Source organism: Ptychodera flava (assembly GCF_041260155.1).
Source record: "Ptychodera flava strain L36383 chromosome 23 unlocalized genomic scaffold, AS_Pfla_20210202 Scaffold_24__1_contigs__length_23054250_pilon, whole genome shotgun sequence".
Classification (NCBI taxonomy): Eukaryota; Metazoa; Hemichordata; class Enteropneusta; family Ptychoderidae; genus Ptychodera; species Ptychodera flava.
In genome coordinates this window covers 21,763,701-21,775,859 of record NW_027248278.1, presented here as the reverse complement: position 1 = coordinate 21,775,859, position 12,159 = coordinate 21,763,701, and the positions used below count along the sequence as shown (strand labels likewise).

At 34.8% G+C, this 12,159-nt stretch overlaps 1 protein-coding gene across 7 annotated transcripts in view; it reads left to right on the top strand.

Moving 5' to 3' along the window:
* The window catches only part of LOC139124918 (zinc finger protein 37-like), a 137,414-nt gene that overhangs the window by 5,384 nt on the left and 119,871 nt on the right, over window positions 1-12,159 (top strand). For all 7 annotated transcript variants that reach the window (XM_070691030.1, XM_070691026.1, XM_070691025.1 and 4 more), the window contains exon 2: window positions 4,317-4,372. In XM_070691030.1, the coding sequence (XP_070547131.1) occupies window positions 4,317-4,372 (56 nt within the window). The remainder of the gene's footprint in view (window positions 1-4,316; window positions 4,373-12,159) is intronic.

The window sequence follows — 12,159 nt, the reverse complement described above, 5'->3', positions numbered from 1 at the left end:
GATTCACTACAAATGTTGATCACACCAAGATATATCAGCTTTGAAAGATATTAAGGGGTGACGTGAAAGATAATTACTAATTTGCATGTTCAATGAAATTTCCTAATTAGGAGTATATATCTGAATTTACTTAATCAAAATTGACGAAACTTGGTATGCATATTGAAGATACTATGATTTAACCTTACTGAAAATCATTAAGCATTTTTACTACATCCAAATCCTAATTTGCATATTTAATGAATTTTTGAAATTAAGGATATATATTTGAAGTTTAATACATGACCAAAATTGATGAAACCTGCTATGTGCATTGAAGATACTATGATAGAACATTATTAAATGTCATTCAGCATTTTTACATCAGCCAATTAATAATTTGCATATTTTATGAACTTTCCTAATTAGGGGTATTTATCTGATTTGACGAGACCAAAGTTGATGAAACTGGCTATGCACATTAAAGATACTATGATAGAACATTATTGAAAGTCACTAAGCATTTAAACTTTAGCCAATTCCTTATTTGCATATTTAATGAACTTTCATAATCAGGGATATTTATCTGTATTGACTAAACCAAAGTTGACAAAACTTGCTATGTACATTAAAGATGCTACGATACGACATTATTGAAAGTCATTAAGCATTTTTACTTCATCCAGCTCCTAATTTGCATATTTAATGAATTTTTGAAATTAGGGATATATATTTGAATTTACATAACCAAAATTGATGAAACTTGCTATGTACATTAAAGATACTATTATGTAGGCTAACATTATTGAAAAGCATTAAGCATTTTTGCTTCAGCCAATTCCTAATGTGTGTATTTAATTAACTTTCCTAATTAGGGATATATACTTGGATTTATATGATCAAAGTTGGCATAACATGCTATGTACATTGATGATTATACCTGGTTATACCAATATTGGAATCATTTCGCACTTAATTTTTCATGTCAGCTAATTTATAGTTTGCATATCTAATGAGCTTTCAAAGTTTGGAATATATAGTTTGAAGGACTTGACCAAAGGCAATTAATTACACTTGCCATATAAAGTGGTGATACAATGATAGCAGTCAAAGAAATCAATTATTTTTATTTCAGCTAATTACATATTTGAATACTTAATGACCTATAGAGTTAATCTGTGGTGAATATTGTTTATTATGTTGATCATAATTATTTCAATGAAGTTGCAAACATGTGGCAAAGGTTCAAATTTACACATAACTGCAATATATAATGAAACACGTGAGCATTTACAGTTCATATCTGGTTACAGCCATGTTGTTTCCTGACTTGGGTTTTTTAACTCCGCTGTCAGCGACGCGGAGCTTATCAAATAGGTTGATTTTCCGTCGTCGTCATCGTCCGTCGTCGTCTGTCAACAATTGCCTTCCCCTCTGAAACTGCAAGTCCAATTGCTTTGAAATTTTATATGCACTTCACTTTGGGTGACCTCACTTCAGTTTGTTCAAATCGTGGTGAAATTTGCATATTTGTATTTTTGGGGCATTTTTTGGTGTTTTTGGTAAAAAAATCTTCTTCTCTGAAACCACTTGTCCGATTGCTTTGAAATTTGATATGCAGTTTACTTAGGGTGACTTCAGTCAGATTTGTTCAAATCATGGTGAAATTTGCATATTTGTATTTTTAAGTCAATTTTTGTCATTTTTTGTAAAAAAAGCTTTAAAAATCTTCCTCTTCAAAACTTCCAGTCAGATAGCTTTGATATTTGGTACATATGTCCCTAGGGATGATCTATTTCAGATTTGTTGAAATTGTGCAGAAATATGCAAATTTGCATTTTTAAGGCAATTTTTGCCATTTTTGGTCAAAAAATGCATTTTTCAAAAGTACAGGTCTGATAGTTTTGAAATTCGGTATACAGGTTTCTGTAGATGAACTAAGTAATAAATATTTAATTTCTGATGAAATCTGAAATTTTGTATTTTTGGAGCAATTTTTGCCATTTTTGGTCAAAAAATGTGTATTTCCAAAACTACTCATCTGATAGCTTTGCAATTTTTATACACGTTCCTACAGATCACCTTAATGATATTTATTGAAATTATGAAGAAATCTGCAATTTTGTAATTTTGGGCAATTTTTGCCATTTTTGGTCAAAAAATGTATTTCTCAAAAAGTACTGGTCTGATTGTTTTGAAATTCGGTATACAGGTTTCTATAGATAAACTAAGTAATATAGATTGAATTTCTGATGAAATCTGCAATTTTGTATTTTGGGGGCAATTTTTGCCATTTTTGGTCAAAAAATGTGTATTTCCAAAACTACCCATCTGATAGCTTTGCAATTTTGTATACACGTTCCTACAGATCACCTTAATGATATTTATTGAAATTATGATGAAATCTGCAGTTTTGTAATTTTGGGCAATTTTTGCCATTTTGGTCAAAAAATGTGTTTCTCAAAAAGTAGTGGTCTGAAAGCTTTGAAATTTGGTATACAGGTTTCTACAGATGAGCTAAGTAATATATATTGAATTTCTGATGAAATCTGTAATTTTGTATTTTGTGGGCTAAATTTGATCTTTGGAAATTATGATGAAATCTGCAATTTTTTTTTTGGGGGGGGGGGGGCCAATTGTTGCCATTTTGGTCAGAAAAATATATTCTCAAAAACTACTCATCAGATAGCTTTGGTTGACATGTTCTTAGGGATGATCCGATGTGATATATTCAAAGTATGATGAAATCTTCAATTGTGTATTTTTGCAGCTATTTTAGCCACTTTTTTCTGGCCACTGCATTGAGCTATCAAAGATTTCCACCTTCTTCATCAACATGTGTCAAAAATAGTTATTCTCTACATAAACACAGCGGAGCTATATCGGCCGCTAGGTCGCTTGTTCTCGCTTATGTACACTCGTCTATGGGGTGAATAGTCCCAGAGCTGAATAGTTCATGAGTGACTGTGATTGTAGCGCTACAGTGAGGCGGTCGGTGATTTTGGGGTATAGCGTTGATCGCGATTTTGGGTATGTTACTAAATATAGCTGCACACGCGCAACTTTCAGACAAATATGCTGAAATTCAGACAAATTTTGTCGTTGTATCGCGACTGTTGTTGCAGCTTGTAGTCTCAGTCATCAATTCATACAAATAAGTGTGACGCTAAATAGCATTTCTAACACTCGCAGGTTTTATTTTCGTCGTTTATGCGAAAAATGCAGACAAATGTTTATTTATGCATATTAATGAGTAAGAACAGTGATGTCATTTGCGATCAGCGCTATTGCGACTTCGCTCACCAGTAGCTGGTGAACGAAGTCGCAAAAACCAAAAATCACCGACCGCCTCACCGTAGCGCTACAATTTGCAGCTACATCATCCCGACCTTGCCAGAGACAAAGAAATGATATCCCGTGCCATGGCAGAGAATTTTCATTTCAGAATTAGTTTCAGGCAGTGTTTTCTCTTGTGAAAAAATGTGCATTCCGTGCCCCCACCCCCAATCCGATCAAAATAGTCCTTTAAATTAACGCAATCGACAGTGAAATTTATTTCACTCAAGAAACTGGGTAGTGAATCTTTCAATCGTGGAATGCACAGATAGCAAAAGTCATATTTATGTACTTACACTGTGTGAAAACAATTGTATTGAGGTCCCTGTAATAGTGTTTAAATTTTGGTTCTCTCTGATTACTGCTTTCATGGAGGTAGCTACATGTACCTCCATGCTGCTTTGGACAAATTTGTTGGTGCTGACCCCAAAATGTTATTTAATGATTAGTACATCTTACTTTTCCCTTATAGGCATACACTCCAGGCGGCCGACACAAACTCAAACTGTCTGATACCGGCTATCAAATACTATGAAAAATAGTAAAGAATGGGCTACAAAATCACTATCAATTTTAAGTTGCAGGTAGAATAAGTCTAGAATTGCAAAATAGTATCGGCAATTTACAGTACACTTTTAACGCTGTCATAACATCCACAACTCGGTAGATCGTCTATGTAGCCGACACAAACTCAAACTGTCTGATACCGGCTATCAAATACTATGAAAAATAGTAAAGAATGGGCTACAAAATCACTATCAGTTTTAAGTTGCAGGTAGAATAAGTCTGTGACTTTGTATAAAATACCAAAAATAGTAGAAAGCAAGCAACTGGCTGAAAGTCAGTCGAGGAGACCTTAAACTTGTACTCTACGCATGTCATTAGCATCTCATTCGTCGACTACATGGACTGTGTGCCCTCCAGAGAGGAGGCAGTCCCAGTAATATCAATGATATGAAACTGTCATAATTGAAATATTTGTCATTGTTCTCATTTGCCAGGTAAATTCAGCACTATGCCCAAGAAAAAATATTGGAAAAAATCCGCTGCCAAAAAGGTAAGTGTTTGTGTGACACTAAATGTCAATCCAATAATGCATGAAAGTTTGAAAGCAAAGGACATGATTACATAGCCTGGTAACAGCTAAGGCCAAATAAAAAAAAAAAGAAATGTTTCTGGTCAGGTCTTTCTTTAAAAAATGGTGCAGCGACGCGCAATTTATTTATTTATTTATTTATTTTATTTTTATTTTTTTTTACCTCAAGGGAGGGAGGAGGGTCAGTTTTATAGTTTTATCAATATAGTCACATATATACTGTTCATGCAGTCACTGATCATGCCCCCCAAAGAATTTTCTCTTTCTCTTCAGCCATTTTGCTTTGGTGTCAGCCATGGCCGCCGGCCACAAACAGAAAAAAAAAAGGGTGACGTGCTGTTGTTCAAGTGACGCGCGCGCTGACCAGAAACATTTCTATTTTTTTTTAGCTCCACTGTCAGCGACGCGGAGCTTATCAAATAGGTTGATTATCCGTCGTCGTCGTCCGGTGTCCGTCGTCCGTCGTCGTCCGTCAACAATTGCCTTCTCCTCTGAAACCACAAGTCCTATTGCTTTGAAATTTTACATGCAGTTCACTTGGGGTGACCTCACTTCAGTTTGTTCAAATGGTGGTGAAATTTGCATATTTGTATTTTTAAGGCAATTTTTGTCATTTTTGGTAAAAAAATCTTTAAAAATCTTCTTCAAAACTACTGGTCAGATAGCTTATATATTTGGTACATATGTCCCTAGGGATGGTCTATTTCTGATTTGTTCAAATTGTGCAGAAATATGCAAATTTGCATTTTTAAGGCAATTTTTGCCATTTTTGGTCAAAAAATGTATTTCTCAAAAAGTACTGGTCTGATAGTTTTGAAATTTGGTGTACAGGTTTCTATAGATGAACTAAGTAATATATATTGAATTTCTGATGAAATTTGTAATTTTGTATTTTTGGGGCAATTTTTGCCATTTTTGGTCAAAAAATGTGTATTTCCAAAACTACTATTCTGATAGCTTTGAAATTTGGTATACAGGTTTCTATTTATGAACTAAGTGTGATATTTAGTCCCACGGACACCGTCCGGGGGGACTTAAAGGTTTGGTCATGTCCGTGCGTGCGTCCGTGCGTGTGTGCGTCCGTGCGTGCGTGTGTGCGTGCGTCCGTCCGTTCACACAGATATCTCAGAGATGCAAGAAGCGATTTCATTCAAACTTGGTACAAGGATTACTTCATATGTCATACAGATGCACGTCGATTTGTTTTGGGATACGATCCAATATGGCCGCCAGGCGGCCATTTTATTACGATTTTTTCATGTACAGAGCCATAACTCAGACATGTTTCAACCAATTTTATTCAAAGTTGGTACAAGGACATTGACCAATGTCATAGATATGCACGTCAATTTTCTTTGTGATACGATCCAATATGGCCGCCAGGCGGCCATTTTATTACGATTTTTTCATGTACAGAGCCATAACTCAGACATGTTTCAACTGATTTTATTCAAAGTTGGTACAAAGACATTGACCAATGTCATAGATATGCACGTCAATTTTTTTTGTGATACGATCCAATATGGCCGCCAGGCGGCCATTTTATTATGATTTTTTCATGTACAGAGCCACAACTCAGACATGTTTCAACCGATTTTATTCAACATTGCTACAAGGACATTGACCAATTTCATAGATATGCACGTCAATTTGTTTTGTGATACAATCCAATATGGCCGCTAGGCGGCCATTTTATTACAATTTTTTCATATACAGAGGCATAACTCAGGCATATCTCAACCGATTTTATTCAAAGTTGGTACAAGGACATTGACCAATGTCATAGATATGCACGTCAATTTGTTTTGTGATACGATCCAATATGCTGCTGTGTGGTCATTTTGTTACGATTTTTTCATATACAGAGGCATAACTCAGGCACATCTCAACTGATTTTATTCAAAGTTGGTACAAGGACATTGACCTATGTCATACATATGTACGTCGATTTTTTTTGTGATACGATCCAATATGGTTGCTAGGCAGCCATTTTATTACGATGTTTTCATGTACAGAGCCATAACTCAGACATATTTCCACCAGTATCATTCAAAGTTGACATTGACCTATTTCATACATATGCTCGTCAATTTGTTTCACGTCATGTAGCAGTAACATGTCAATTATTGAAGTTTCGTAAGTAGGCTGATATGTCAAGAAATATGTACTGCATCAAATTCATGAAACTTTATACAGATGTTAACCGATGTTAAGCTCACATTGCTTTAACATTGATAAAGACATTTGTCAGTGTCATTTTAATTAATTTGTAATTGCATAAGTAATGAACTTTCCTAATTAGGGTGATATAGCCACAAATTAATACAACGTCAAATGTGATGAAACTTGATACAGATGTTGATCTCATAGTGTTGTAAATACTGCATCAAACTTTATGAAATATGGTACCAGTGATAATCTGTTAAGTGTTAGAATTGTATGCAAAAATGTTTTGCAACATCCTGTTGATTAATTCCTAGTTGACTCATTTTATGAACTTTAGGATGGTGGCCTACATTGGTTTTATGTTTTCATCACCATGGAACTCATTCTTGGCCATTGAGCGCCATCTGTATCAAAGTATTTTTATCACAGACCTAATTAATGAAGAGGACTCTATCCTCTCTGAGGACATGTAATCAAGTACCCATTATTAACAAGTGGGGACTGTGTCATCAACGATGACTTGTTTGAAATTATGATGAAATCTGCAATTTTGAATTTTTGGTCATTTTGCCCATTTTTGTCAAAAAATGCGTTTCTCAAAAAGTTCTGGTCTAACAGCTTTGAAATTTGGTATACAGGTTTCTATTTATGAACTAAGTGTGATATTTTGAAATTATGATGAAATCTGCAATTTTTATTTTGGGAGGCAATTGTTGCCATTTTTGGTCAGAATATTTTATTCTCAAAAAAACTACTCATCAGATAGCTTTGGTTGACATGTTCTTAGGGATGATCGGATGTGATATATTCAAAGTATGATGAAATCTTCAATTTTGTATTTTTGCAGCTTATTTTAGCCACTTTTTCTCTGGCCACTGCATTGAGTTATCAAAGATTTCCACCTTCTTCATCAACATGTGTCAAAAATAGTTATTCTGTACATTAACACAGCGGAGCTATATCGGCCGCTAGGTCGCTTGTTTTTGGCCTAAGTGTTACTTTTCCATTTCTATGTTAAAATTTCATGACAATGACAATAGCGCTGTACACAGTTTACGTCATTGTCCTCTCATTAATATACAAAAATAAATATTTGTTCGCATCTTTAGATTATGCTTTTGAAAATTACGCATGCAAGAATGATGAAAATAACACTTAGTAGGTGGGCTGCTAGTGCAACTATGAATACTAAAAGACATATTCAAGACTCACAGCACAAGCTGCAAAAACAACCATGCATGCAACATTGATGAAATTTGTCCGCTTTTCAAGCAGCAGTGTCCGATGTCGCACGCGTGCAGCTATATTTAGTAACAAACCTATAATTTTGCGCTATAGAAGTGGTGTTTCACGCAATTTACATTTCACAATGCAATCCTATGGGAAGAGAGATCTGGATCTTTTTACCCATTTCATGAATTTTAAATAACTTGCTATGTAGCTTGTATAAATCCAAAGTGTCACAAAATTATTATTTGCAATATCCCTACTAACCTATAAAAATGACACCCTGTTTTTTTCCCATCCATCTTTTTCCAAATTGTAATCAGAGCTTCCGTTAACACAAAATCCTGTGGATTTCACGCACAATTTCTCTGAAGTACCCAAACTAAATTGACATCAGCGTAATGCGATACACATTGAAAAAATCAGTCTCCGTAACAAAGACATGAGCACACGTGGTTTCCCTCCAATGCGTAGTTTATCCACGACTAAAAAATAAAATGTTTGCTCACAAAAAATGTTCTTGATTTTGAAATGTTTTGTCCTACATCTTGTCAATCACGTCACGTAAATTGTTTCCTTCAAGGCTGCACCGATATAAATGTAACATGTTCAGTAGAGTTCAAAATTTTAGCAATTTTTATGAAGTTTTTGAATTTTTTTTGACAGTTTTGCACTGAATCAATATCACTTTTTATTGGCTACAGTTTTTGATGAAAACTTTGGAAAAATTCTGAAAAAAATTTGTCTGGGTTACAATTTATCAAGGTGACAAAAATTGACTGTGGCGCTCAAAGGGTTAATTAACCCTTTAAGCTCTGTAATTTTCTCCTGCCAAAATGTTAGTGCAAAATTTTACCAATTTTTATGAATTTTTAGCTCCCATAGCCATATGTATATATGGCAATGGAAGCTATTCTTATAGGCTAGGGAAATGTCTGTATGTATGTATGTCTGTATGTCTGTATGTCTGTCCGTCAACATCAAAAACTCCAAAACCGCTGTACATTTCATCTTGATATTTGGTGTGTACATGGATGATGGCTGTAGATGAGATTTTGTTCAAATGAAGTTGTCATTGCCAAAATATGCAAATTAAGTGAAAAAATGTAAAACAGTCAAAACTGAAAAAACTCAATAACCACTGAGCAGATTACATGAAAAATTAGCATGTAAGTACTTTGGGCTGACATGAAATGATTGTGCACATCTTGGGTCAGTATCTTGGACTTGCTATTTTTCATGAATTTTTTTGTAATTTTCTCCCATTTTTGGTCAAAAAATCTCCTGCTCTGAAACCACAAGTCCGATTGATTTGAAACTTGGTATGGAAGTGCATAGGAGTGACCTTTCCCAAATTTGGGCAAATTGTGGTGAAATTTGCATATTTTTAGTTTACACGTCCATAGACTCCCATGTATAAGGCAGATCTCCATAGACTCCCATGTATAAGGCCACAAAAAATAAAGATTTAGTTTCTCATCGTATTCATATTGCAAAAAGGATGCAGTGGCCCAATTTTTAGTCCCCACGGATGAAGTCCAGTGAGCTTATAGATTTGGTCATGTCCGTCTGTTCGTCCATCCGTGAGTCCATCCGTTCACGCAGATATCTCGGATATTTTGACAAAATGTCATGTGACCTTGATGACCTTTGATCTCAAATATACATATTTGTCCATAACTCAGTAACCACAAGTGCTACCACCCTTCATATATGGTATGATGGGACAGCTTATGACGCTACATATTGTACCTCATTAATTATGCACATATCTAATTTTGAGCGAGCCAATAGAGCTAGAGGTCTGATTTTTGGTATATAGGGATAACTTAGCAAAACATTTTTTTTGACAAAATGTCACGTGACCTCGGTGACCTTTGACCTCAAATATACATATTTGTCCATAACTCAGTAACAACAAGTGCTACAGCCTTCATGTATGATATGATGGGACACCTTATGACGCCACATATTGTACCTCATTAATTATGCGCATATCTAATTTTGAGCGAGCCAATAGAGCTAGAGGTCTGATTTTTGGTATATAGGGATAACTTAGCAAAACAATTTTTTTGACAAAATGTCACGTGACCTTGGTGACCTTTGACCTCAAATATACATATTTGTCCATAACTCAGTAACCACAAGTGCTACACCCTTCATGTATGGTATGATGGGACACCTTATGACGCCACATATTGTACCTCATTAATTATGCACATATCTAATTTTGAGCGAGCCAATAGAGCTAGAGGTCTGATTTTTAGCTCCCATAGCCATATGTATATATGGCAATGGAAGCTATTCTTATAGGCTAGGAAAATGTCTGTATGTATGTATGTCTGTATGTCTGTATGTCTGTACGTCTGTATGTCTGTATGTCTGTATGTCTGTCCGTCAACATCAAAAACTCCAAAACCGCTGCACATTTCATCTTGATATTTGGTGTGTACATGGATGATGGGCTGTAGATGAGATTTTGTTCAAATGAAGTTGTCATTGCCAAAAATATGCAAATTAGTGCCAAAAAAGGCGTTTTTGGTAAAAAATCTCCTTCTTCATAACCGCTGGTCAGACAGCTTTGATATTTGGTATACAGGTCCCTAGGGATAGCCCAACTTGGATTTGTTCAAATTGTGATGAAATAAGCAAATCTGTATTTTTAAGGAATTTTTTTGTCATTTTTGGTCAAAAATTTATTTCATCAAAACCGCTCGTCTGACAGCTTTGATATTTGGTATACAGGTCCCTAGGGATAGCCCAACTTGGATTTGTTCAAATTGTGATGAAATATGCAAAGGTGTATTTTTAAGGAATTTTTTTGTCATTTTTGGTCAAAAATTTATTTCATCAAAACCGCTCGTCTGACAGCTTTGATATTTGGTATACAGGTTCCTACAGATAAACTAAATATGATATACAGAATATATGATGAAATCTGCAATTTTGTATTTTTGGTGCAATTTTTGCCATTTTTGGTCAAAAAATGTGTTTCTCAAAAACTACTTGTCTGATGCCTTTGATATTTGGTATACAGGTTCCTGGGGGTTCTCTTAGTGTGATATAGTGAAATTTGATGAAATCTTCAATTTTTGTATTTTTGGGTCAGTTTTTGCCATTTTTGGTCAAAATATTTGTTTCTCAAAAGTTAGTCATGTGATAGCTTTGATATTTGGTATACATTTTTATACATAATTATGATGAAATCATCAATTTTGTATTTTTGCAGCTAATTTTGCCATTTTAGGTCAGGCCATCCTGAAATGAGCTATCAAGGATCTCAACCTTCTTCATCAATACATATGTCACAAAACGTTGCTCTCTTCATAGCACAGCAGAGCTCTGTCGACCATTGGGTCGTTTGTAAGCTCCCATAGCCATATGTATATATGTTTACAAGTTTACATTTTATTGAAAATCTCAATAGCCACTGAGCAGATTAGATGAAAAATTAGCATGTAAGTACTTTGGGCTGACCTGAAATGATTGTGCACATCTTGGGTCAGTATCTTGGACTTGCTATTTTTCATGAATTTTTTTGTAATTTTCTCCCATATTTGGTCAAAAATCTTCTTCTCTGAAACCACAAGTCTGATTGATTTGAAACTTGGTATGGAAGTGCATAGGAGTGACCTTTCTCAAATCTGGGCAAATCGTGGTGAAATTTGCATATTTGCATTTTTTGGCTATTTTTTTCATTTTTGATCAAAAATTTTTTTTAACTCTGAAACCACACGTCCGATTGAGTTGAAACTTAGTGTAGAGGTTTTTACGGGTGACGTCAGTAAGATTTGATCAAATTCTGGTGAAATTTGTATAATTTTATTTTATTGGGGGAATTGTTTCTATTTGTGATAAAAAAATCTTTTAGCTTGATTTTAGCTTGTTTTGATAACTATATGGGAGCGACCAGTGACATTGTCACTATTTTTGGTATATAGGGATAACTTAGCAATACAATTTTTTTGACAAAATGTCACGTGACCTCGGTGACCTTTGACCTCAAATATACATATTTGTCCATAACTCAGTAACCACAAGTGCTACAGCCTTCATGTATGGTATGATGGGACACCTTATGACACCACATATTGTACCTCATTAATTATGCGCATATCTAATTTTGAGCGAGCCAATAGAGCTAGAGGTCTGATTTTTGGTATATAGGGATAACTTAGCAATACAATTTTTTTGACAAAATGTCACGTGACCTCGGTGACCTTTGACCTCAAATATACATATTTGTCCATAACTCAGTAGCCACAAGTGCTACAGCCTTCATATATGGTATGATGGGACAGCTTATGACGCCACATATTGTACCTCATTAATTATGCGCATATCTAATTTTGAGC